This window comes from Liolophura sinensis, chromosome 10 (assembly GCF_032854445.1).
Source record: "Liolophura sinensis isolate JHLJ2023 chromosome 10, CUHK_Ljap_v2, whole genome shotgun sequence".
NCBI lineage: Eukaryota > Metazoa > Mollusca > Polyplacophora > Chitonida > Chitonidae > Liolophura > Liolophura sinensis.
In genome coordinates this window covers 15,738,035-15,764,721 of record NC_088304.1, presented here as the reverse complement: position 1 = coordinate 15,764,721, position 26,687 = coordinate 15,738,035, and the positions used below count along the sequence as shown (strand labels likewise).

Sequence of the window (26,687 nt, the reverse complement as noted above, 5' to 3'; positions counted from 1 at the left end):
CTGAAACTAGCTGGTCCGAAGCCCAAAACCTCCCCCCTTTCCACTTTTTAACACTGGGTAGTGACCAACCTTTACAACTTCATTAACTTGTGTTTTCAGTGTTCCTATCTTTTTTTGTATCAATCTTTTCAGATTAGGAAAGAACCCGATCATAACTCTTCTGGATGGTGGAGAGGGAATCAGTTACTTTTTACATATTTTGTATTGGATAATTCATCATTTATATCTGAGAGTACAAGATTATTCCTCCTCTTAAGTAAGAAGTTATTGGCTAATGATGTTTGTTTGTTTTTTAAGGACGAGCCGCACTTTTCCCAGTCTTTCAATGCTATTTGATGAGTTTCAAAATAGACTCATGGACCAATGCGGCGAATAGCTTTGTTGATTCTTTGTTATAGTCAATTAACATTTTTGTGTGCAACATGGACGTCTTCGGAAGCAAGCACTCATTAGTCCATCAAATCCACCATTAAATAAATACACGTATGATGAAATATGTCACTCGAAAGAAGCAGGGCTGTGTGTGGCATCGCCTTCTCGGCAGGGTTAGTCTAAACTGAGTTTTTAAGTATTGTCATTCTGACACAAACACAATTACAAGAATATCAACCACGCTGATCAACCTATTGAAACAATATGTGTATCAGTGAACGAGGCTTTTGATCTTTAGCAGCCAGTTAAGGTGTTTACTATTAAAACATCCTGCCAGATGTCCCTCCGGATAACGGTGTCACATTCAAAATTACAATACACATCTGTACAGAGAATACATGCCATTATCATTTTTTTCCCATTTATTGTTAGAGATTGTAATATACATATTCTGTACAACGTTATTTTACTTATAGGAAGTTAAAGGAATATCTTTGATGTCCCTACATTTTACGTCTCTCTTAATCACTGTTACGGTATTGAAAACAGCAACAGAAAACAGACTCAGTGACTCAATATTACAATGTAAACAATGCTTTATATATAAAATGAGACGTACAGTTTTACAGACAGTTCAACAACAACAACATAAAAAAACATACACATCAGTATTACCGGTCTTTAATAGTTTCCAGTTCACCTTTGCATCCCAAGGAACGCATTCCAGGAGATCCAACGTAAAGACCATGGGATAAACACACAATTCACACAAGTCACAAATTCTCTCAGTCAGGTACTTCGCTAGGTTATCGAACGCGATCACAGTACACAGGTTACACAGAACTGGAACAGTCAAGCCTTTGAATGACGTCACACCCGCAGAGCACAACACACTGTAAATCCAGGCATGGAGGTATAATCCACTTTAGAACAGTCACAGCTCCCGCAGAAACTCACAAACGAGCCGTTTAGAGACGTAGAGTAATGTCACCTTGTGGCAGAACGAACGTCCTTTGCAAAACTGAAAACTTCAGTTTAGAGTCAGTGACGACCTTGTCGGTCAGGTGAGGTCAGCGTGTTAAACAAATTACACAGTCAACACTGTATAATCATAATAAAGATCCGAACACCAATAAACGTGACTTCCGCAGAAATTCACTTAAACCAGACATCAGTACAACTGTGGTACACAAACGGTGCCGGCATAGAAATCTGTCCTCCCAAACGAAACTGGCATCACCAGCTCATATCAATATAATGGACTCGATACGAGAGCGTCGCACACTCTCCTGGCTCGCAGTGGATGCAGCAAAAATACCTCCTCTCTGTTTTTTTTTTGTTTATTTACTGGTTTTAGGGCCACTTTCATGGCGGATATCGTGGCCCAGCAAATCAGTGTTTTATTTATTTATTTATTTTTTTTAACACATGAATATTTTGGTTACATAGCAGCAGTGCGTTGGTATACTATTTACATATGTACATGAGTCAATTGGTGGGATCAACCTCTTTGTGGTAGCATATTACGGCTTATTGTATAGGTTCAAATGCTGCCATGGTCATTTAACAGAAAGGGGATAAATAGTAAGCTATTTATACTGATTAACGTTATCTTTACATTAGAAATACATAGATCTGCATTAAAGAATTACAATGAGTTGCCTATACAGAAATTTACACAGAGAGAAAACAACAGTAGTGCCTTTATTTATTGGTTAACAGTTTTGTTCTCTTGCTTCCTCCTCAGTGGCGTGGAGTTAAGGAGCTCCCGCCACTTACACCGGACGCCGTCCAGGAAAAACCAGCGCACTGGAAACCTGTGCCTGTAACAGGCGCGACAAGTATAAATGAGGAGCAAGGATGTCACGCCTCATCCACTTAGTTGAAGCAAGAGATAGTCCTATTGTGATGATGTCTTTCATGTTTCTGGTCTTCGTTTCCTGGTTGTTAAGTTTCTTTGGTCCCATGGGTCTTCTTATTGTTTTCCCTGTCTTCTTCTTTAATTGATTTCCTTCTCTATTTCCAATTTTTATTTGTGGCCTCCCATGGCTGCGCAGACAGCACGTTTCATAGACCGGTAGAACAGTTCCTGGCCTAGAGTGTTTAGGTGCACTCCGTCGTTGGTTAGAATTTGCTTTTGTGGTCGGATCAGTCCCCGGTGTCTCCAAAAGGTGGCCAATTGGTTGTTTGTCAGCTTCTTGTTAATTTCATGGATTTTTTGTATTATAAATGTGGACCGAAATTCGCCGAGTTACCTGACGGTAAAGAAGCTGGCTGATGTAGATCCTTGGAATTTGGAATTTCGATTTAAGTGCACCAACATAGTCTAAAATATCAGCGCAAATTGCTGCTACTGATTTGTGAGAGTCCGCATCGTTTCCCCCAATGTGGAGGATAACTAGGTCAGGTTTTGTCTCCTGAAGCAGGCTTTCCAATCTTCCAGAGCATCTAAGTGTCCCAACTCTAGCTCCCCCAATGCCAAAAAAAAAAGAAACCGAATGTCATGGCCTGTTCCAAAGTCGATTCTAGAGTTTGGGATCGAATTTCGAAGGATACTATTCTCCAGCCTATGAACGTAACTGCTGCTTTTTTTTTTTTTTCCCTGTGAAAACAAATAGAGAAAACAAATCTACAAGATAGTTGTATTTTTGATTTGCGAAGGGGTTTTGTTTATGAGATAATGTATATCTTAAGCAAGAAGATATTTGATAAAACAGATACTTAGGAGCAAATTAGTGCATTTGTAAATAAATAGAGAATAAATATCAGCTAATAAGAATAGATAAATAACAACAAATAACAGGGCAGATTAGTTAATGGAGAAATATTATTAATTACTACAGTTAACAACTTTTGTGGTTACATTGTTTTCGTGTGCTATGTTTTTGCAGGTTGGTTTCATGGACGTTTTATCGGCCCTCAAGATCAAGGTATCGCCGATATAGTTGGGGATAAAGTTGTAGGGAGGAATTATGTATCTGTGGAATAAACGGCCCTCAAAATCAAGGTATCGCCGTTGTTAGTATATGTGTTTGGTAATTACGGAAAATGCACCGTTTTAATCAGAGAAGGTGACGTATTGTTGACTAGAGCAGAAACGGCCCTCAGAATCAAGGTATCGCCGTTGTTGGTCAATTATGTTTTATCAGATTCTGCTTTCGTAACCCGTCGATTTGATGTATTCTTTTAGTAAGGAGAATATTTGTGCTCTCAGGTGTGGTTTGGGGTTAAGGATAGTCTGAAGGTCAAGTTCACATTTGTATATTTGCAGGCATTCTGCCAATCGTCTTCGTTCTTTACTATGTTTAATACATTGTAGCAAATAGTGCTCTATGGTTTCATCATGCTCTTGACAGGCTGGGCAAGTTGGTGAAGAATTTTGGATTATAGTTGCTAGATGTGCTTTGAGCCCTGTTTTCCCTAGTCTCAGGCGTGATATGTTTTTGTCATCTTGGTTATTCAATAATTGGAACGAATTTAATTTTGTAATCGTTCCGTTTAATATTTTATAGTGCCACCGTCCGCGGGATTCTTTATCCCATTCCTCTTTCCACTGATTGTTAATTTGGGTATTGATCAATGTATATATTTCATTTTGGCTCAGGGGGACGTCTATATCTTGTTCATATTTTCGTAGTCTCGATTTTGCTGCCTGATCTGCAATTTCATTTCCTCGAATATTAACGTGCGCTGGAACCCATGCTAGAGTCAGGTCGGTTTTTTGTTTCTGTATTTTGTCAGTTAGCGAGATTATTTCTTGTAGGAGATCTGGTCTACTCTCAGATTTGGAGTTCTTCCTCTCTGCACAGAAAACACGGCTTATATACGTTCCAGGTGGATTCAACTATTCTTAAACACAGAATTGATAGCCAATGAAAAAAACGAAGCATTGAACAAGGTGCTTTCGATCCGGTCCGCGCTGTACAAATATAACAGGGCCTGTTATGCTTTCACAAAGGTCCGCAGACTAACAGTACATGAAAACGTTAAAGTCATACATAACAATCACCACCAATTTTTGTCTTTTGACTACATGCTATATGCGTCTCTAACCCATGAGCAACACCACTTATCACTAAGGCGGCTTTTTTTTCTTTCTACCCCTTTTCAACAAGTTATGACAGAGTTCTATCCTGCAGTTATACATAAACCTGTACATATGCACGGAAAATTGTACGGTTCAAGAGGGAATAGTTTGTCACTCAATTACTATTCAGACGCGGATGACAAATGTATATATACTCTCAAGTAAAGCGTAAAACACCCTTCAATCAAATGCATTTAATAACTGACAAACCAATGTGTTCCACCTTGCAGACAAAAGAGAAAAAACAAATGTATCTGGGAGCAAAAAATTATTTATTAAACAACACTATGAATGTAAGCATAGCTTCGTTATAAATATAATGTAAGTAACAGCAAAAGTACTAGAGCATTTAAATAAAAAAGTTACGGTTCAGGGTAAATGACATCCCATTCTAATGATGTCATCCGCTGAGACACGTAATCAAGCACTGAGGAGCAAATTAATTTCCTCATGGTTCTTATACAAGACCTTGTCTGTGAATCAAAAACTTTGCATGTCTCAAAGCAATGTGTTTGCTGAGCTTTGATTTTAGAGGATATCATATTCCAACAGTCGTTTAAAAAAAGGATTTCCAGTCTCAGACATATATTCGGCTATGACAGTGGCAATGGGCGAAGCATCTCCTGTTAAAACTTTTCCAAACCACTCGCTGTCCTCCACCTTCTGTAATGGATATTTCTCCAAACCGATGACAACGAAGACCTTTAAAGCTTTCTTCACACTCAGACCGAATGTGTATTCCGTGTCCTGTACAAGTTCTCCGTGCAAAGGGGATACCAATGAGCTGTCACGCCAACTGTTGTAAGATTTGGGGAAGCTCAAATAACTGAGGTTATCTGAAGAGCACACGAGTAGGTATTGGAACAGACAGTCATACGTGTTGGAGTCTCTGGTGGCTCCGTACAGACTAAAGATGTAAGAGCCTTTTCTGGGACAAGCCACGAAGTAAGACAGGTCAGAGTGTGTCCTGATTGTAGGAAAGGCGTACCTGTCAATGTCCAAGAGGGAGTCGCCATCACTGTCATAGTACTGAAGCGTATGCGTGAACTTTATATCGTCTCTGATGTTAAAGTCAATTAGAATGGTGTTGTTCACCATGTTGACTAGAGGGTCGTGGTGTGAGTTTGTGGACACACCCAGTGTGGACATCAGTGGAGTTGATCCCAGTGTTGACACGGGTGGGTAAGCAGTCGATTTAGGTGACCCCGCATACACACAAACTGGAGCGTGCAGAATACGAAGGCAGAAGACACACTCCAATACATCAGATGTGCAGCTATCCCCGGCGTACACGGACAGGTAGTAAGATCCCGGCTGTGGTGGCACAACTGTCAAAATAATCTGACTCCCAACACGGCGCTGAAGCACATGGTTTTTAACCTGTTCACGCGGTGACTCGCACATTTCCAGTCGTGACTCAACATTCAAATGGTCTAATGCATCTAGTTTTATTTCAACAGAATTATTTTCCGTTTTCAGTAGGGAGGGTGTGACACAAGAAAACTGCAGGCCATGCTTGAAATATGGTGACTTCACAGACGGCAAGTTGGTGAATTCCTCAAAACTCAGTGTCTTATCGAGAAGCTGCCACTTTGGGTCATCAGGAAAATGCTGATAAATGTGTTCCTCGGGGTCAGTGAGAAAATAGAACTCGTCATATTTGTGTAGAAGCCGAGATGAACTCTTTTCACTTCCTGTCATGTGACGAGCGGCCCACGTGCAATTGACGAACCTCCACGTACCGTCAACAGCAACAGCGTTCCAGGAGTTCCTGTGTGACTTGTGATCAAGGGGCATGCCGGGTCTATGACCGGCCCCTTTTGAGTATCCCACAATGATTTCTGAATGCATTCCTGCTTGTCTGAAAGAATAAGAAACCATTTGTCAAACACAACTTTTCAGGTAATGCATGGAAAGAGCTGATGTAATGAAATGCCCCACTTGTTATTTCAGACGTTTTAAAACTATCAGACATCGGTAAAATACTGCGTTTACTTGTTGTTGTTTTTAGAAGTTGTATTAAATCCTGCATTTTGTTTTTCTCAACAAATAAAAAGTCTCAGTGACTCTTCTCACCTGCAGAGATTGTTGAAAAGTATCTGACATTGAACCCCTCCATGTCCGATGACGTTTGGACCACCCTGTGGTTTTTTACTTGCATTTTTCTGCTCCATGGCAATCATCCATTTGAAGAGAACTCTGAAAGACAAAATAATGAGACTACATTTTCAAATCAGTGAAAATTTTCTGAGAAAAGCTATCTATCAACGGTCACACTGTCGTTGCTGTTGTATTTTTACTCGCCAATCTGTAGTCTTTTGTAAAAGACACAACATATAGGAAAAGTTCATTCACCGGATGTCATTATGCCCTCACGTAAGCCCAATGCCAATATTAAAGCACAATATGTGCAATGGTATATGAAGCAAAAACATGTATTACACGATTTTAAAACATACCTTGCTTTGTCTAGTTCAGTTTTGCAATTTTCCGTCAAATCTCTCACCAGCTTGCTGCTGTCAGTGTAGTGATGCCTGGCCACCTGCAGATATGTTATTGTTAAAAAATTACTTGAAAGTCATTGGCTACATAGACAAATCCCATCACCCTAAAGTCATCGTAACGTTTAAGTACGTATATAGGGTCGAGACAGTTTCTCTATCGAGCAATACACTGAAGCCTGAAAACTTGTTCAAAAATTTGAAACAATTTTGGCGGGGAAAACTGCATTATTTACTCTCGAAGAGACAGCTCTTAAAAAACCAGGTACAGCTTATGTACATGGGGATTTTAACTGGAATGTGACGATTTAAATACACACCTGTATTGCGTGGCTGTCTAGATGCTTAAACTTTGTGACATCTGAATAGAGATCCCTTTTCAGTGTAACAGATGGACGGACAGCAGGCTTCGATAGAGCGGGTTCGACAAGGATTTCCTTAACATTCGATGTCTGTAATAAAAAGGGTAGACGTTACCAAGCAAACATATTATCGATAATCACTTATTTCTTTGATTGATGTTTTTCGTCGAAATCAAGAATATTTCCCTTATACGGCCCAGTTCAGCAGACCTTCTAATCCTAACTTTATAAATCATCTCACCCAGTTTTAACCTATGTTACAAGGTAACATTGTCGATTGCCTCAACCTCTTTTGTTTTTGGTGCTATGTATGGTTGAGGAATATTTTTGTGATATTAGTGCAACAAAAAACGTTAGGATTTAGAATATGGTAAGTCACCAGCTGGTTGTATCACCTGTTTGGAACTTATGTCTTCACAGATGTTTTCGTCTGGGAAGAGCTCAACAACACATGTGGCCGTACTGTCATGCTGAAAGGAATGGCATTGCTTTCTCAAGTTTATCCCCTGCAACTTGTTATACTTCCGCGTGTAAATGTCCGCGTCGACTGCCACTTTGTCAAAAGTTACAGTCAGATCAGTGGTTGACAGCGATTTCATCGCACTTTCAAGACGGTTTACAGTTTCCGCTGGTGACTCTCTCTGACCGGAAGTTGATTGTGTTAAGGCAAGTGGGGATGCTTGCAGATCATAACTACCATGGCAATCTCCGCTCTAAAAGTAAAAAAAACCCCATAAAATATGACTAACATGGCAAAGCCTGGGATGAATACTTGATTAGAAAAAGTAATTGATAATGAATGAAATACCAGTTAGGCAGGTATAACACTTTCACCTAAAGACATACGTGTACTTGCAGACGTCTTTATCCTGATTGATTTTATTGACATTTAACATTGACATGTTGAGAAACACAAATCACTATTACACTGTATATCTAGCTTTATTTATACTATACATGCGACGTTTCGTTATACATACTAACATCGTTTTCAAGCGTAATGATCTTGCAGCAATGGGCTCTGTAATGGAGCAGAAATCGGAGTGAATGAGGCTGTGTAAGTAGGTTAACATTAAAAAAATGAAGAAGAGTCTTCAAGGATCCAGTTCTACAGTAATAATTACTCCCAAGTTCTACGGTCAGAAATTTTCACAATCGTCTGTGAGTTTTGAGAGCATTTGTCAGGTAACCAAAAGTATTTTTAACGATTTTATTTGTCAATATGAAACCACTTCATTCATCATATTTCACCTTTAATTATCAAAAGAAAGTAAAAAGTTTGAACCAACGTACCTTAGAAATAATAGGTGAATAACAGCAAAGGTCAACTGATTTCTTTTTGACAGACAAAGCCCGTCTTAGTTGCTTGACTTTAGCTCTGAGTTTTGAGCTCCGAAGAATGGCCTCAGTCACGGCCTTTGGGAAGCTCCTCTTCTGGTCTGGAGTGACGAATGAAGTGAGAAATTGCTCAGGCATTTTGACAGGGAAGGAAAAAGTGGAAAGGTTACAAAGTCCCTGGAGCCAGGTCAAGAGAAACCCCTGTGCTTGTGAGTAAGAGGTGTTTCGTTGGAACTGGAGAATGGGGTGATTTCAAGCCATTTATTGCTATGTGTAACTGTCACGTGGTGTGCCCCCCGTGTGGCATCTCCGTTGTGTCTTACGTCAAGCATGGTACTAAAATCTGCCTCTTCTTCGCACCAAACATATCCTCTCTCCACATGACAAACAGAGAAAGACAACCCCCTCACCCCTGACAATCCTGTTAGCACGTCGTCAGCCACCCTGTGTTCTATAATACCCTGTGCTGGATAAAGGAGGGGAGAAGGAGTGGCTTTCTCTTCTGGAAAGCTTTCAAGATGGTAAGGAAAGGTTGATTAACAAGGTGTTCTTTGCGGCAAAGTCTCTGTGGGTAGTGTCATTGTTTAAATGGCTTAAAACTTGTCAAATTCTTGTCTGAACCTGATTAGCATATCCAAATCAATGAGGGGCACCCCGTATACTGAATAAAGTATACAATGGCCCACTTAGTATGGAAACCTTGCTGGGTTGGACCGTCTTCTGATGTGGTTTAATTACGTATTATTTATCCAACATATTTGTCGTAAGATAATTCTCTTTCAGAGAAAAGGATTATAATGCTTTCTGATGGTGCAGGTATATCTGCAGTTATGGAGAGAGGTTGTTTGTTTATACTGTATGAGGAGCTCCTCTTCCAAAATTACAACAACATGGGTTAAATTATAAATGGACAATAGGACCGCTGGGCTGAAGAGGCTATATGCCCCACGAAGACATCGTTTATCAAATAATTTCTTCAAGAAAATTTCGGGTTTTCAAAATCAGAAAAACACATTTATAGTCCCTTAGATTAGCCTCCAAATAAATACACGTGCATAAGCTGTGTTAAAAGCTGGCACATCCCAGCACACAAAGCAGTGCGTGAATATTGCCTTATCCATGAGGTTTGTCTAACATGTGTATTTAAGAATTGTCGTTCTAAAACAACAACAGTTCCAAGAATATCAACCTAGCTGATCAACCCACTGAAATAATATGTGTATCTTTCAACGATGATTTTAATATTTAGCTTAGCCAATTAAAGTGTTTATTATCAAAAACATCGTGCCACAATGCCCCAGCGGATAACAGTGTTGTATTAAAAGTGAAAATACACATTCGTAAACGGACTACATGGGCTCAACATTTTATTGTTTTCCAGTAATTGTTCGAGTTTTAGAATGTCAAATAAATCAAATAAAGAAAAGTAGAAGCCTATGAACGTTTAAGTTATTACATAATCCGGAGACACGGCAGTATATATTACTGCGATTATTCACTGAAATTCTTCCTGATATTATTTTCCATATCGGAGGAAACAGACAATGTTCATCGCACTGTCTGGAGGAGATGACACATGACCAGTACCCAAACCTTCAACATGTCAAGACGAGAGAGAGAAGATGGTTTCAGCTTACTTGAGACGTTCGAGTGTCAGCTTTGGTGTCTGCAGCATGACACTCTATCCAGACAGTGAAATAAACAATGTCTGCGAGGGATAGGGCTGAACGACCAAACAATTCGTCTCAATAGCAAACAGTTATGGGAATCCTGTGACATATCATCTGCTAAAAATATAACGGGAGGAGAGTGTAGGGCTGTTTTGGGGAGCCTTCAGCGAGTAAGAAACTAGTTTTGCTGGAAGAAAAAGTAATAAAAAGTGTATTTCGGTGGGGCATCAAGTAATAAAAAGAAGAAACACTACTAACATGTATGGAATTAACTGAATTTTATTAAATTCCAGAATCTTTTCTTTGCCTTTCTTTGCCTTTCTCCCACAAATGTTATTGTACCAGATGTTTTATACAATCATTTCATTTGAAATGTACATCAGTTATGCTCTTTATGCTGTAGGCCTAATTCTTTTAACATATTATAGGCAGATGAAAACCTTCCTAAAACAGTATTCTTCAGGCCAGTTGATACAGCTGGTCAACAAAACTATCTTGACAAAAGAATCTCTGCCAAAGAGATTTTTATTTGGGACGTTCTGTCTACCGTCTGTACGGTTTAATTGTGTGATAGCATTTCAAACATCTGTGATATCAAAAGACATGCTGGGTAAGGTGGGGGAGGGAGGAGCTGCATGGGGTAACGCATGGGGTCATTCTAGGTTTACAAAAAATATGTCTATGATGAAACACTGCAAGAGTCACGCCATATCAATCCCCGACCAATCACATCTCCGCCTTGTTTCCTTACGTGTCAAGAACTTCCAGCGCCTTGCGACATGCACAATATAAGGTTCTTGAATGCTTCATGACCTAATTGCGAATTGCTCGTGAGTTGTTTTGTTCACGATGTTATCTGTTTACGTGAATATTACCACACCTTTGACAACTTTCTCAATACTCCTTTTGTCAATAATCCCTTTAACATCTTTTAATGTGTTGATAAATGTCCGTTTCCTGTTTGTGCAATTTATCTGAATTGGTACATAGACCGACACTATTGTAGTGGGGGTAATTCCAGTTAGTCGAAACTTGGCAATACGCTTCTGCACCTCGTATGTAATACACGTTGGTCATTTACTCGTCATTTATGTTGGAGTCATATATGTAATACCTGTATTCAGACATGAAGTTCATTCCATTCATGCAACGGATTTGTTAGATTAACAACTGCGTGACTTTAGATAGTAGTTTGGGAGTCTTATGCTATTTTCAAGCTAAGGCAAAAACTTTTATAACTAAAATAATGAGAAACCTTACTAACACCTTGTGGTGTGTTGGGACTGGCTGGTCCGAAGCCCAAATCCTCCCATCTTTCCACTATTTAGCACTGGGTAGTGACCAACCTTTACAACTTCATTAACTTGTGTTTTCAGTGTTCCTATCTTTTCTTGTATCAATCTTTTCAGATTAGGAAAGAACCCGGATATAACTCTTCTGGATGATGAAGAGGTAATCAATTACTTTTTACATATTTTGTATTGGATAATTCATCATTTATATCTGAGAGTACAAGATTATTCCTCCTCTTAAGTAAGAAGTTATTGGCTAATGATGTTTGTTTGTTTTTTAAGGACGAGCCGCACTTTTCCCAGTGTATCAATACTATTTGATGAGTTTCAAAATAGACTCAAGGACCAATGCGGCGAATAGCCAAAATCTCCCACTGAGGCTTTGTTATTTATAGTCAATTAACTTTTTTGTGTGCAACATGGACGTCTTCAGAAGCAAGCACTCATTAGTCTATCAAATCCACCATTAAATAAATACACGTATGATAAAATATGTCACTCGAAAGAAGCAGGGCTGTGTGTGGCATCGCCTTCTCGGCAGGGTTAGTCTAACCTGTGTGTTTAAGTATTGTCGTTCTGACACAACCACAATTACAAGAATATCAACCACGCTGATCAACCTATTGAAACAATATGTGTATCAGTGAACGAGGCTTTTGATCTTTAGCAGCCAGTTAAGGTGTTTACTATTAAAACATCCTGCCACATGTCCCACCGGATAACCGTGTCACATTGAAAATTAAAATACACATCTGTACACAGAATACATGCCATTATCATTTTTTTTCCCATTCATTGTTAGAGATTGTAATATACACATTCTGTACAACGTATTTTACTTATAGGAAGTCAAAGGAATATCTTTGATGTCCCTACATTTTACGTCTCTCTTAATCACCACCAATTTTTGTCTTTTGACTACATGCTATATGCGTCTCTAACCCATGAGCAACACCATTTATCACTAGGGCGGCTTTTTTTTCTCTTTCTACCCCTTTTCAACAAGTTCTGACAAAGTTCTATCCTGCACTTATACATAAAGATGTACATATGTACGGAAAATTGTACGGTTCAAGAGGGAATAGTTTGTAATTCAATACTATTTAGACGCGGATGACAAATGTATGTATACTCTCAAGTAAAGCGTAAAACATCCTTGTATCAAATGCATTTAATAACTGACAAACCAATGTGTTCCACCTTGCAGACAAAAGAGAAAAAACAAATGTATCTGCGAGCAAAAAATTATTTATTAAACAACACTATGAATGTAAGCATAGCTTCGTTATAAATATAATGTAAGTAACAGCAAAAGTACTTGAGCATTTAAATAAAAACGTTACGGTTCAGTGTAAATGACATCCCATTCTAATGATGTCATCCGCTGACACACGTAATCAAGCACTGAGGAGCAAATTAATTTCCTTATGGTTCTCATACAAGACCTTGTCTGTGAATCAAAAACTTTGCATGTCTCAAAGGAATGTGTTTGCTGAGCTTTGATTTTAGAGGATATCATATTCCAACAGTCGGTGTGAAAAAAGGGATTTCCAGTCTCAGACATATATTCGGCTATGACAGTGGCAATGGGCGAAGCATCTCCTGTTAAAACTTTTCCAAACCACTCGCTGTCCTCCACCTTCTGTAATGGATATTTCTCCAAACCGATTACAACGAAGACCTTTAAAGCTTTCTTCACACTCACGCCGAATGTGTATTCCGTGTCCTGTACAAGTTCTCCGTGCAAAGGGGATAACAATGAGCTGTCACGCCAAGTGTTGTAAGATTTGGGGAAGCTCAAATAACTGAGGTTATCTGAAGAGCACACGAGTAGGTATTGGAATAGACAGTCATACGTGTTGGAGTCTCTGGTGGCTCCGTACAGACTAAAGATGTAAGAGCCTTTTCTGGGACAAGCCACGGAGTACGACAGCTCAGAGTGTGTCCTGATTGTAGGAAAGGCGTACCTGTCAATGTCCAAGAGGGGAGTCGCTATCACTGTCATAGAACTGAAGCGTATGCGTGAACTTTATATCGTCCCTGACGTTAAAGTCAATTCGAATGGTGTTGTTAACCATATTGACTAGAGGGTCGTGGTGTGAGTTTGTGGACACACCCAGTGTGGACATCAGTGAAGTTGATCCCAGTGTTGACACGGGTGGGTAAGTAATAGATTTAGGTGACTCCGCATACACACAAACTGGAGCGTGCAGAATACGAAGGCAGAAGACACACTCCAACACATCAGATGTGCAGCTATCCCCGGCGTACACGGACAGGTAGTAAGATCCCGGCTGTGGTGGCACAACTGTCAAAATAATCTGACTCCCAACACGGCGCTGAAGCACATGGTTTGTAACCTGTTCAAGCGGTGACTCGCACATTTCCAGTCGTGATTCGAATTTCAAATGTTTCTAATGCATCTAGGTATTTCAACGGAATTATTTTTCCGTTTTCAGTAGGGAGGGTGTGACACAAGAAAACTGCAGGCCATGCTTGAAATATGGTGACTTCACAGACGGCAAGTTGGTGAATTCCTCAAAACTCAGTGTCTTATCGAGAAGCTGCCACTTTGGGTCATCAGGAAAATGCTGATAAATGTGTTTCCTCGGGGTCAGTGAGAAAATAGAACTCGTCATATTTGTGTAGAAGCCGAGATGAACTCTTTTCACTTCCTGTCATGTGACGAGCGGCCCACGTGCAATTGACGAACCTCCACGTACCGTCAACAGCAACAGCGTTCCAGGAATTCCTGTGTGACTTGTGATCAAGGGGCATGCCGGGTTTATGACCGGCCCCTTTTGAGTATCCCACGATGATTTCTGAATGCATTCCTGCTTGCCTGAAAGAATAAGAAACCATTTGTCAAACACAACTTTTCAGGTAATGCATGGAAAGAGCTGATGTAATGAAATGCCCAACTTGTTATTTCAGGCGTTTTAAAACTATCAGACATCAGTAAAATACTGCGTTTGTTTGTTGTTGTTTTTAGAAATTGTATTAAATCCTGCATTTTGTTTTTCTCAACAAATAAAAAATCTCAGTGACTCTTCTCACCTGCAGAGATTGTTGAAAAGTATCTGACATTGAACCCCTCCATGTCCGATGACGTTTGGACCACCCTGTGGTTTTTTTACTTGCATTTTTCCTCTCCATGGCAATCATCCATCGGAAGAGAACTCTGAAAGACAAAATAATGAGACTACATTTTCCAATCAGTGAAAATTTTCTGAGAAAAGCTATCTATCAACGGTCACACTGTCGTTGCTGCTGTATTTTTACTCGCCAATCTGTAGTCTTTTGTGAAAGACACAACATATAGGAAAAGTTCATTCACCGGATGTAATTATGCCCTCACGTAAGCGCAATGTCAATATTAAAGCACAATATGTGCAATGGTATATGAGGTAAAAACATGTATTACACGATTTCAAAACATACCTTGCTTTGTCTAGTTCAGTTTTGCAATTTTCCGTCAAGTCTCTCACCAGCATGCTGCTGTCAGTGTAGTGATGCCTGGCCACCTGCAGATATGTTATTGTTAAAAAATTACTTGAAAGTCATTGGTTACATAGACAAATCCCATCACCCTAAAGTCATCGTAACCTTTAAGTACGTATATAGGGTCGAGACAGTTTCTCTATCGAGCAATACACTGAGGCCTGAAAACTTGTTCAAAAATTTGAAACAATTTTGGCGGGGAAACACTGCATCATTTACTCTCGAAGAGGCAGCTCTGAAAACCAGGTACAGCTTATGTACATGGGGATTTTAACTGGAATGTGACGATTTTAAATACACACCTGTATTGCGTGGCTGTCTAGATGCTTAAACTTTGTGACATCTGAATAGAGATCCCTTTTCAGCGTAGCAGATGGACGGACAGCAGGCTTCGATAGAGCGGGTTCGACAAGGATTTCCTTAACATTCGATGTCTGTAATAAAAAGGTTAGACGTTACCAAGTAAACATATTATCGATAATCACTTATTTCTTTGATTGATGTTTTTCGTCGAAATCAAGAATATTTCCCTCATACGGCGCAGTTCAGCAGACCTTCTAATCCTAACTTTATAAATCATCTCACCCAGTTTTAAACTATGTTACAAGGTAACATTGTCGATTGCTTCAACTACTTTTGTTTTTGGTGCTATGTATGGTTGAGGAATATTTTTGTGATATTAGTGCAACAAAAAAACGTTAGGATTTAGAATATGGTAAGTCACCAGCTGGTTGTATCACCTGTTTGGAACTTATGTCTTCATAGATGTTTTCGTCTGGGAAGAGCTCAACAACACATGTGGCCGTACTGTCATGCTGAAAGGAATGGCATTGCTTTCTCAAGTTTATCCCCTGCAACTTGTTATACTTCTGCGTGTAAATGTCCGCGTCGACTGCCACTTTGTCAAAGGTTTCAGTCAGATCAGTGGTTGACAGCGATTTCATCGCACTTTCAAGACGGTTTACAGTTTCCGCTGGTGACTCTCTCTGACCGGAAGTTGATTGTATTAAGGCAAGTGGGGATGCTTGCAGATAATAACTACCATGGCAATCTCCGCTCTAAAAGTAAAAAAAATCCCATAAAATATGACTAACATGGCAAAGTTTGGGATGAATACTTGATTAGAAAAAGTAATTGATAATGAATGAAATACCAGTTAGGCAGGTATAACACTTTCACCTTAAGACATACGTGTACTTGCAGACGTTTTTATCCTGATTGATTTTATTGACATTTAACAATGACATGTTGAGAAACAGAAATTAATATTACACTGTATATCTAGCTTTATTTATACTATACATGCGACGTTTCGTTATACATACTAACAGCGTTTTCAAGCGTAATGATCTTGCAGCAATGGGCTCTGTAATGGAGCAGAAATCGGAGTGAATGAGGCTGTATAAGTAGGTTAACATCACAAAATGAAGAAGAGGCTTCAAAGATCCAGTTCTACAGTGATAATTACTCCCAACGGTCTACGGTCAGAAATTTTCACAATCGTCTGTGAGTTTTGAGAGCATTTGTCAGGTAACCAAAAGTATTTTTCACGATTTCATTTCAGTCAGTATGAAACCACTTCATTCATCACATTTCAGCTTTAATTTTCACTCGAAACTAAAAAGTTTGAACCAACGTACCTTAGAAATAATAGGTGAATGACAGGAAAGGTCAACTGATTTCTTTTTGACAGACAAAGCCCGTCTTAGTTGCTTGACTTTAGCTCTAAGTTTTGAGCTCCGGAAAATGGCCTCAGTCACGGCTTTTGGGAAGCTCCTCTTCTGGTCTGGAGTGACGAATGGAGTGAGAAATTGCTCAGGCATTTTGTCGGGGAAGGAAAAAGTGGAAAGGTTACAAAACTTTAAAATCCCTGGAGCCAGGTCAAGAGAAACTTCGTGCTTGTGAGTAAGAGGTGTTTCGATGGAACTGGAGAATGGGGTGATTTCAAGCCATTTATTGCTATGTGTAACTGTCACGTGGTGTGTCCCCTGTAGGGCATCTCCCGTTGTGTCTTACGTCAAGCATGGTACTAAAATCTGCCTCTTCTTCGCACCAAACATATCCTTCTCTCCACATGACAAACAGAGAAAGACAACCCCCTCACCCCCGACAATCCTGTTAGCACGTCGTCAGCAACCCTGTGTTCTATAATACCCTGTGCTGGATACAGGAGAGGAGAAGGGGTGGCTTTCTCTTCTGGAAAGCTTTCAAGATGGTAAGGAAATGTTGATTAACAAGGTGTTCTTTGCTGCAAAGTCTCTGTGGGTAGTGTCATTGTTTAAATAGCTTAAAACTTGTCAAATTCTTGTCTGAACCTGATTAGCATATCCAAATCAATGAGGGGCACCCCGTATACTGAATAAAGTATACAATGGCCCACTTAGTATGGAAACCTTGCTGGATTGGACAGTCTTCTGATGTGGTTTAATTACGTATTATCTATCCAACATATTTGTCGTAAGATAATTCTCTTTCAGAGAAAAGGATTATAATGTTTCCCAATTCTCCACTTAGGACTGCAATTATGGAGAGAGGTTGTTTGTTTATACTGTATAAGGAGCTCCTCTTTCAAAATCACAACAACATGGGTTAAATTATAAATGGACAATAGGACCGCTGGGCTGAAGAGGCTATATGCCCCACGAAGACATCGTTTATCAAATAAATTCTTCAAGAAAATTTCGGGTTTTCAAACTCAGAAAAACACATTTATAGTGTTACGGTATTGAAAACGGCAACAGAAAACAGACTCAGTGACTCAATATTACAATGTAAACAATGCTTTATATATAAAATGAGATGTACTGTTTTACAGACAGTTCAACAACAACAACAACATACACATCAGTATTACCGGTCTTTACAAGTTTCCAGTTCACCTTTGCATCCCAAGGAATGTATTCCAGGAAATCCAACGTAAAGACCATGGGATAAACACACAATTCACACAAGTCACAAATTGTCCTAGACAGGTACTTCGCCAGGTTAGCGAACACGAACACAGTACACAGGTTACACAGAACTGGAACAGTCAAGCCTTTGAATGACGTCACACCCGCAGAGCACAACACAGGGTAAATACAGGCATGGAGGTATAATCCACTTTAGAACAGTTTCCCGCAGAAACTCACAAACGAGCCGTTCAGAGACGTGGAGTAATGTCACCTTGTGGCAGAACGAACGTCCTTTGCAAAACTGAAAACTTCAGTTTAGAGTCCTTGACGACCTTGTCGGTCAGGTGAGGTCAGCGTGTTAAACAAATTACACAGTCCACACTGTATAATCATAATCAAGATCCGAACACCAATAAACGTGACTTCCGCAGAAATTCACATAAACCAGACATCAGTACTACTGTGGTACACAAACGGTGCCGGCATAAAAATCTGTCCTCCCAAATGAAACTGGCATCACCAGCTCATATAAACATAATGGACTCGATACGAGAGCGTCGCACACTCTCCTGGCTCCCAGTGGATGCAGCAAAAATACCTCCACTCTGCACAGAAAACACGGCTTATATACGTGCCAGGTGGATTCAACTATTCTTAGACACAGAATTAACAGCCAATGAACAGCCAGTTAAATAAACAGAGCATTGAACAAGGTGCTTTCGGCCAGGTCCGCGCTGTACATATATAACAGGGCCTGTTATGCTTATAACATACAACACAAAGGTCCGCAGACTAACAGTACATGAAAACGTTAAATAGTCATACATAACAATAGTCCCTTAGATTGGCCTCCAGATAAATACACGTACATAATGTGTGATAAAAGGTGGCACTCCCAGCACACAAAGCAGTGTTTGAATATTGCCTTTTCCATGAGGTTTGTCTAACATGTGTATTTAAGAATTGTCGTTCTAAAACAACAACAGTTCCAAGAATATCAACCTAGCTGATCAACCCATTGAAATAATATGTGTATCTTTCAACGATGATTTTAATATTTGGCTTAGCCAATTAAAGTGTTTATTATCAAAACATCGTGCCACAATGCCCCACCGGATAACAGTGTTGTATTAAAAGTTAAAATACACATTAGTAAACGGACTACATGGGCTCAACATTTTATTGTTTTCCAGTAATTGTTCGAGTTTAGAATGTCAAGTAAATCAAATAAAGAAAAGTAGAAGCCTATGAACGTTTAAGTTATTACATAATCCGGAGACACGGCAGTATATATTACTCCGATTATTCACTGAAATTCTTCCTGATATTATTTTCCATATCGGAGGAAACAGACAATGTTCATCGCACTGTCTGGAGGAGATGACACATGACCAGTACCCAAACCTTCAACATGTCAAGACGAGAGAGAGAAGATGGTTTCAGCTTACTTGAGACGTTCTAGTGTCAGCTTTGGTGTCTGCAGCATGACACTCTATCCAGACAGTGAAATAAACAATGTCTGCGAGGGATAGGGCTGAACGACCAAACAATTCGTCTCAATAGCAAACAGTTATGGGAATCCTGTGACATATCATCTGCGAAAAATATAACGGGAGGAGAGCGTAGGGCTGTTTTGGGGGAGCCTTCAGCGAGTAAGAAACTAGTTTTGCTGGAAGAAAAAGTAATAAAAAGTGTATTTCGGTGGGGCATCAAGTAATAAAAAGAAGAAACACTACTAACATGTATGGAATTAACTGAATTTTATTAAATTCCAGAATCTTTTCTTTGCCTTTCTTTGCCTTTCTCCCACAAATGTTATTGTACCAGATGTTTTATACAATCATTTCATTTGAAATGTACATCAGCCTTATGCTCTTTATGCTGTAGGCCTAATTCTTTTAACATATTATAGGCAGATGAAAACCTTCCTAAAACAGTATTCTTCAGGCCAGTTGATACAGCTGGGCAACAAAACTATCTTGACAAAAGAATCTCTGCCAAAGAGATTTTTATTTGGGACGTTCTGTCTACCGTCTGTACGGTTTAATTGTGTGATAGCATTTCAAACATCTGTGATATCAAAAGACATGCTGGGTAAGGTGGGGGAGGGAGGAGCTGCATGGGGTAACGCATGGGGTCATTCTAGGTTTACAAAAAATATGTCTATGATGAAACACTGCAAGAGTCACGCCATATCAATCCCCGACCAATCACATCTCCGCCTTGTTTCCTTACGTGTCAAGAACTTCCAGCGCCTTGCGACATGCACAATATAAGGTTCTTGAATGCTTCATGACCTAATTGCGATTGCTCGTGAGTTGTTTTGTTCACGATGTTATCTGTTTACGTGAATATTACCACACCTTTGACAACTTTCTCAATACTCCTTTTGTCAATAATCCCTTTAACATCTTTTAATGTGTTGATAAATGTCCGTTTCCTGTTTGTGCAATTTATCTGAATTGGTACATAGATCGACACTATTGTAGTGGGGGTAATTCCAGTTAGTCGAAACTTGGCAATACGCTTCTGCACCTCGTATGTAATACACGTTGGTCATTTACTCGTCATTTATGTTGGAGTCATATATGTAATACCTGTATTCAGACATGAAGTTCATTCCATTCATGCAACGGATTTGTTAGATTAACAACTGCGTGACTTTAGATAGTAGTTTGGGAGTCTTATGCTATTTTCAAGCTAAGGCAAAAACTTTTATAACTAAAATAATGAGAAACCTTACTAACACCTTGTGGTGTGTTGGGACTGGCTGGTCCGAAGCCCAAATCCTCCCATCTTTCCACTATTTAGCACTGGGTAGTGACCAACCTTTACAACTTCATTAACTTGTGTTTTCAGTGTTCCTATCTTTTCTTGTATCAATCTTTTCAGATTAGGAAAGAACCCGGATATAACTCTTCTGCATGATGAAGAGGTAATCAATTACTTTTTACATATTTTGTATTGGATAATTCATCATTTATATCTGAGAGTACAAGATTATTCCTCCTCTTAAGTAAGAATTTATTGGCTAATGATGTTTGTTTGTTTTTTAAGGACGAGCCGCACTTTTCCCAGTGTATCAATACTATTTGATGAGTTTCAAAATAGACTCAAGGACCAATGCGGCGAATAGCCAAAATCTCCCACTGAGGCTTTGTTATTTATAGTCAATTAACTTTTTTGTGTGCAACATGGACGTCTTCAGAAGCAAGCACTCATTAGTCTATCAAATCCACCATTAAATAAATACACGTATGATAAAATATGTCACTCGAAAGAAGCAGGGCTGTGTGTGGCATCGCCTTCTCGGCAGGGTTAGTCTAACCTGTGTGTTTAAGTATTGTCGTTCTGACACAACCACAATTACAAGAATATCAACCACGCTGATCAACCTATTGAAACAATATGTGTATCAGTGAACGAGGCTTTTGATCTTTAGCAGCCAGTTAAGGTGTTTACTATTAAAACATCCTGCCACATGTCCCACCGGATAACCGTGTCACATTGAAAATTAAAATACACATCTGTACACAGAATACATGCCATTATCATTTTTTTCCCATTCATTGTTAGAGATTGTAATATACACATTCTGTACAACGTATTTTACTTATAGGAAGTCAAAGGAATATCTTTGATGTCCCTACATTTTACGTCTCTCTTAATCACCACCAATTTTTGTCTTTTGACTACATGCTATATGCGTCTCTAACCCATGAGCAACACCATTTATCACTAGGGCGGCTTTTTTTTCTCTTTCTACCCCTTTTCAACAAGTTCTGACAAAGTTCTATCCTGCACTTATACATAAAGATGTACATATGTACGGAAAATTGTACGGTTCAAGAGGGAATAGTTTGTAATTCAATTACTATTTAGACGCGGATGACAAATGTATGTATACTCTCAAGTAAAGCGTAAAACATCCTTGTATCAAATGCATTTAATAACTGACAAACCAATGTGTTCCACCTTGCAGACAAAAGAGAAAAAACAAATGTATCTGCGAGCAAAAAATTATTTATTAAACAACACTATGAATGTAAGCATAGCTTCGTTATAAATATAATGTAAGTAACAGCAAAAGTACTTGAGCATTTAAATAAAAACGTTACGGTTCAGTGTAAATGACATCCCATTCTAATTCCGCTGACACACGTAATCAAGCACTGAGGAGCAAATTAATTTCCTTATGGTTCTCATACAAGACCTTGTCTGTGAATCAAAAACTTTGCATGTCTCAAAGGAATGTGTTTGCTGAGCTTTGATTTTAGAGGATATCATATTCCAACAGTCGTGTGAAAAAGGGATTTCCAGTCTCAGACATATATTCGGCTATGACAGTGGCAATGGGCGAAGCATCTCCTGTTAAAACTTTTCCAAACCACTCGCTGTCCTCCACCTTCTGTAATGGATATTTCTCCAAACCGATTACAACGAAGACCTTTAAAGCTTTCTTCACACTCACGCCGAATGTGTATTCCGTGTCCTGTACAAGTTCTCCGTGCAAAGGGGATAACAATGAGCTGTCACGCCAACTGTTGTAAGATTTGGGGAAGCTCAAATAACTGAGGTTATCTGAAGAGCACACGAGTAGGTATTGGAATAGACAGTCATACGTGTTGGAGTCTCTGGTGGCTCCGTACAGACTAAAGATGTAAGAGCCTTTTCTGGGACAAGCCACGGAGTACGACAGCTCAGAGTGTGTCCTGATTGTAGGAAAGGCGTACCTGTCAATGTCCAAGAGGGAGTCGCTATCACTGTCATAGAACTGAAGCGTATGCGTGAACTTTATATCGTCCCTGACGTTAAAGTCAATTCGAATGGTGTTGTTAACCATATTGACTAGAGGGTCGTGGTGTGAGTTTGTGGACACACCCAGTGTGGACATCAGTGAAGTTGATCCCAGTGTTGACACGGGTGGGTAAGTAATAGATTTAGGTGACTCCGCATACACACAAACTGGAGCGTGCAGAATACGAAGGCAGAAGACACACTCCAACACATCAGATGTGCAGCTATCCCCGGCGTACACGGACAGGTAGTAAGATCCCGGCTGTGGTGGCACAACTGTCAAAATAATCTGACTCCCAACACGGCGCTGAAGCACATGGTTTGTAACCTGTTCAAGCGGTGACTCGCACATTTCCAGTCGTGATTCGAATTTCAAATGTTCTAATGCATCTAGGTTTATTTCAACGGAATTATTTTCCGTTTTCAGTAGGGAGGGTGTGACATAAGAAAACTGCAGGCCATGCTTGAAATATGGTGACTTCACAGACGGCAAGTTGGTGAATTCCTCAAAACTCAGTGTCTTATCGAGAAGCTGCCACTTTGGGTCATCAGGAAAATGCTGATAAATGTGTTCCTCGGGGTCAGTGAGAAAATAGAACTCGTCATATTTGTGTAGAAGCCGAGATGAACTCTTTTCACTTCCTGTCATGTGACGAGCGGCCCACGTGCAATTGACGAACCTCCACGTACCGTCAACAGCAACAGCGTTCCAGGAATTCCTGTGTGACTTGTGATCAAGGGGCATGCCGGGTTTATGACCGGCCCCTTTTGAGTATCCCACGATGATTTCTGAATGCATTCCTGCTTGTCTGAAAGAATAAGAAACCATTTGTCAAACACAACTTTTCAGGTAATGCATGGAAAGAGCTGATGTAATGAAATGCCCCACTTGTTATTTCAGACGTTTTAAAACTATCAGACATCAGTAAAATACTGCGTTTACTTGTTGTTGTTTTTAGAAGTTGTATTAAATCCTGCATTTTGTTTTTCTCAACAAATAAAAAGTCTCAGTGACTCTTCTCACCTGCAGAGATTGTTGAAAAGTATCTGACATTGAACCCCTCCATGTCCGATGACGTTTGGACCACCCTGTGGTTTTTTACTTGCATTTTTCTGCTCCATGGCAATCATCCATTTGAAGAGAACTCTGAAAGACAAAATAATGAGACTACATTTTCCAATCAGTGAAAATTTTCTGAGAAAAGCTATCTATCAACGGTCACACTATCGTTGCTGCTGTTGTTTTACTCGCCAATCTGTAGTCTTTTGTAAAAGACACAACATATAGGAAAAGTTCATTCACCGGATGTCATTATGCCCTCACGTAAGCCCAATGCCAATATTAAAGCACAATATGTGCAATGGTATATGGAGCAAAAACATGTATTACACGATTTCAAAACATACCTTGCTTTGTCTAGTTCAGTTTTGCAATTTTCCGTCAAGTCTCTCACCAGCTTGCTGCTGTCAGTGTAGTGATGCCTGGCCACCTGCAGATATGTTATTTTTAAAAAATTACTTAAAAGTGATTGGTTACATAGACAAATCCCATCACCCTAAAGTCATCGTAACCTTTAGGTACGTATATAGGGTCGAGACAGTTTCTCTATCGAGCAATACACTGAGGCCTGAAAACTTGTTCAAAAATTTGAAACAATTTTGGCCTGAAAAAATGCATTATTTGCTGTCGAAGAGCAGCATTTGAAAACCAGGTACAGCTTATGTACATGGGGATTTTAACTGGAATGTGACGATTTAAATACACACCTGTATTGCGTGGCTGTCTAGATGCTTAAACTTTGTGACATCTGAATAGAGATCCCTTTTCAGTGTAGCAGATGGACGGACAGCAGGCTTCGATAGAGCGGGTTCGGCAAGGATTTCCTTAACATTCGATGTCTGTAATAAAAACGGTAGAGGTTACCAAGCAAACATATTATCGATAATCACTTATTTCTTTGATTGATGTTTTTCGTCGAAATCAAGAATATTTCCCTTATACGGCGCAGTTCAGCAGACCTTCTAATCCTAACTTTATAAATCATCTCACCCAGTTTTAACCTATGTTACAAGGTAACATTGTCGATTGCCTCAACCTCTTTTGTTTTTGGTGCTATGTATGGTTGAGGAATATTTTTGTGATATTAGTGCAACAAAAAACGTTAGGATTTAGAATATGGTAAGTCACCAGCTGGTTGTATCACCTGTTTGGAACTTATGTCTTCACAGATGTTTTCGTCTGGGAAGAGCTCAACAACACATGTGGCGGTACTGTCATGCTGAAAGGAATGGCATTGCTTTCTCAAGTTTATCCCCTGCAACTTGTTATACTTCTGCGTGTAAATGTCCGCGTCGACTGCCACTTTGTCAAAGGTTACAGTCAGATCAGTGGTTGACAGCGATTTCATCGCACTTTCAAGACGGTTTACAGTTTCCGCTGATGACTCTCTCTGACCGGAAGTTGATTGTGTTAAGGCAAGTGTGGATGCTTGCAGATAATAACTACCATGGCAATCTCCGCTCTAAAAGTAAAAAAAAACATAAAATATGACTAACATAGCGAAACCTGGGATAAATACTTGATTAGAAAAAGTAATTGATAATGAATGAAATACCAGTTAGGCAGGTATAACACTTTCACCTTAAGGCATACGTGTACTTGCAGACGTCTTTATCCTGATTGATTTTATTGACATTTAACAATGACATGTTGAGAAACAGAAATCAATATTACACTGTATATCTAGCTTTATTTATACTATACATGCGACGTTTCGTTATACATACTAACAGCGTTTTCAAGCGTAATGATCTTGCAGCAATGGGCTCTGCAATGGAGCAGAAATCGGAGTGAATGAGGCTGTATAAGTAGGTTAACATTACAAAATGAAGAAGAGGCTTCAAAGATCCAGTTCTACGGTGATAATTACTCCCAAGTTCTACGGTCAGAAATTTTCACAATCGTCTGTGAGTTTTGAGAGCATTTGTCAGGTAACCAAAAGTATTTTCTATGATTTCATTTCAGTCAGTATGAAACCACTTCATTCATCATATTTCAGCTTTAATTTTCACTCGAAACTAAAAAGTCTTACGTACCTTAGAAATAATAGGTGAATAACAGGAAAGGTCAACTGATTTCTTTTTGACAGACAAAGCCCGTCTTAGTTGCTTGACTTTAGCTCTAAGTTTTGAGCTCCGAAAAAAGGCCTCAGTCACGGCTTTTGGGAAGCTCCTCTTCTGGTCTGGAGTGACGAATGGAGTGAGAAATTGCTCAGGCATTTTGTCGGGGAAGGAAAAAGTGGAAAGGTTACAAAACTTTAAAATCCCTAGGGCCAGGTCAAGAGAAACCCCGTGCTTGTGAGTAAGAGGTGTTTCGGTGGAACTGGAGAATGGGGTGATTTCAAGCCATTTATTGCTATGTGTAACTGTCACGTGGTGTGTCCCCTGTAGGGCATCTCCCGTTGTGTCTTACGTCAAGCAGGGTACTAAAATCTGCCTCTTCTTCGCACCAAACATATCCTTCTCTCCACATGACAAACAGAGAAAGACAACCCCCTCACCCAAAACAATCCTGTTAGCACGTATTTAGCCACCCTGTGTTCTATAATACCCTGTGCTGGATACAGGAGGGGAGAAGGGGTGGCTTTCTCTTCTGGAAAGCTTTCAAGATGGTAAGGAAAGGTTGATTAACAAGGTGTTCTTTGCGGCAAAGTCTCTGTGGGTAGTGTCATTGTTTAAATAGCTTAAAACTTGTCAAATTCTTGTCTGAACCTGATTAACATATCCAAATCAATGAGGGGCAACCCGTATACTGAATAAAGTATACAATGGCCCACTTAGTATGGAAACCTTGCTGGGTTGGACAGTCTTCTG

General features: G+C 39.6%; 1 protein-coding gene across 1 annotated transcript; it reads right to left on the bottom strand.

Annotated features, from left to right (window-relative positions):
- Positions 1-22,290: 22,290 nt before the first annotated feature.
- On the bottom strand, positions 22,291-26,093 carry LOC135476923 (kyphoscoliosis peptidase-like). The gene is made up of 6 exons (XM_064757068.1): positions 25,911-26,093; positions 25,019-25,336; positions 24,582-24,713; positions 24,222-24,304; positions 23,839-23,961; positions 22,291-23,623 (listed from the first exon to the last, which is right to left on the bottom strand). Exons 1-6 carry the CDS (start codon positions 26,091-26,093, stop codon positions 22,291-22,293), a joined length of 2,172 nt encoding a protein of 723 aa, XP_064613138.1.
- Positions 26,094-26,687: the final 594 nt, after the last annotated feature.

What these genes read in the sequence shown, in the direction of transcription:
- LOC135476923 (XM_064757068.1), bottom strand. Translation starts at nt 26,093, where the DNA reads ATGCCTGAGCAATTTCTCACTCCATTCGTCACTCCAGACCAGAAGAGG. An exon ending in TAGACAGCCACGCAATACAG is followed by an intron (nt 24,305 to 24,581) that starts GTGTGTATTTAA and finishes ACATATCTGCAG; the next exon opens with GTGGCCAGGCATCACTACAC. An exon ending in ACTGAACTAGACAAAGCAAG is followed by an intron (nt 23,962 to 24,221) that starts GTATGTTTTGAA and finishes TTTGTCTTTCAG; the next exon opens with AGTTCTCTTCAAATGGATGA.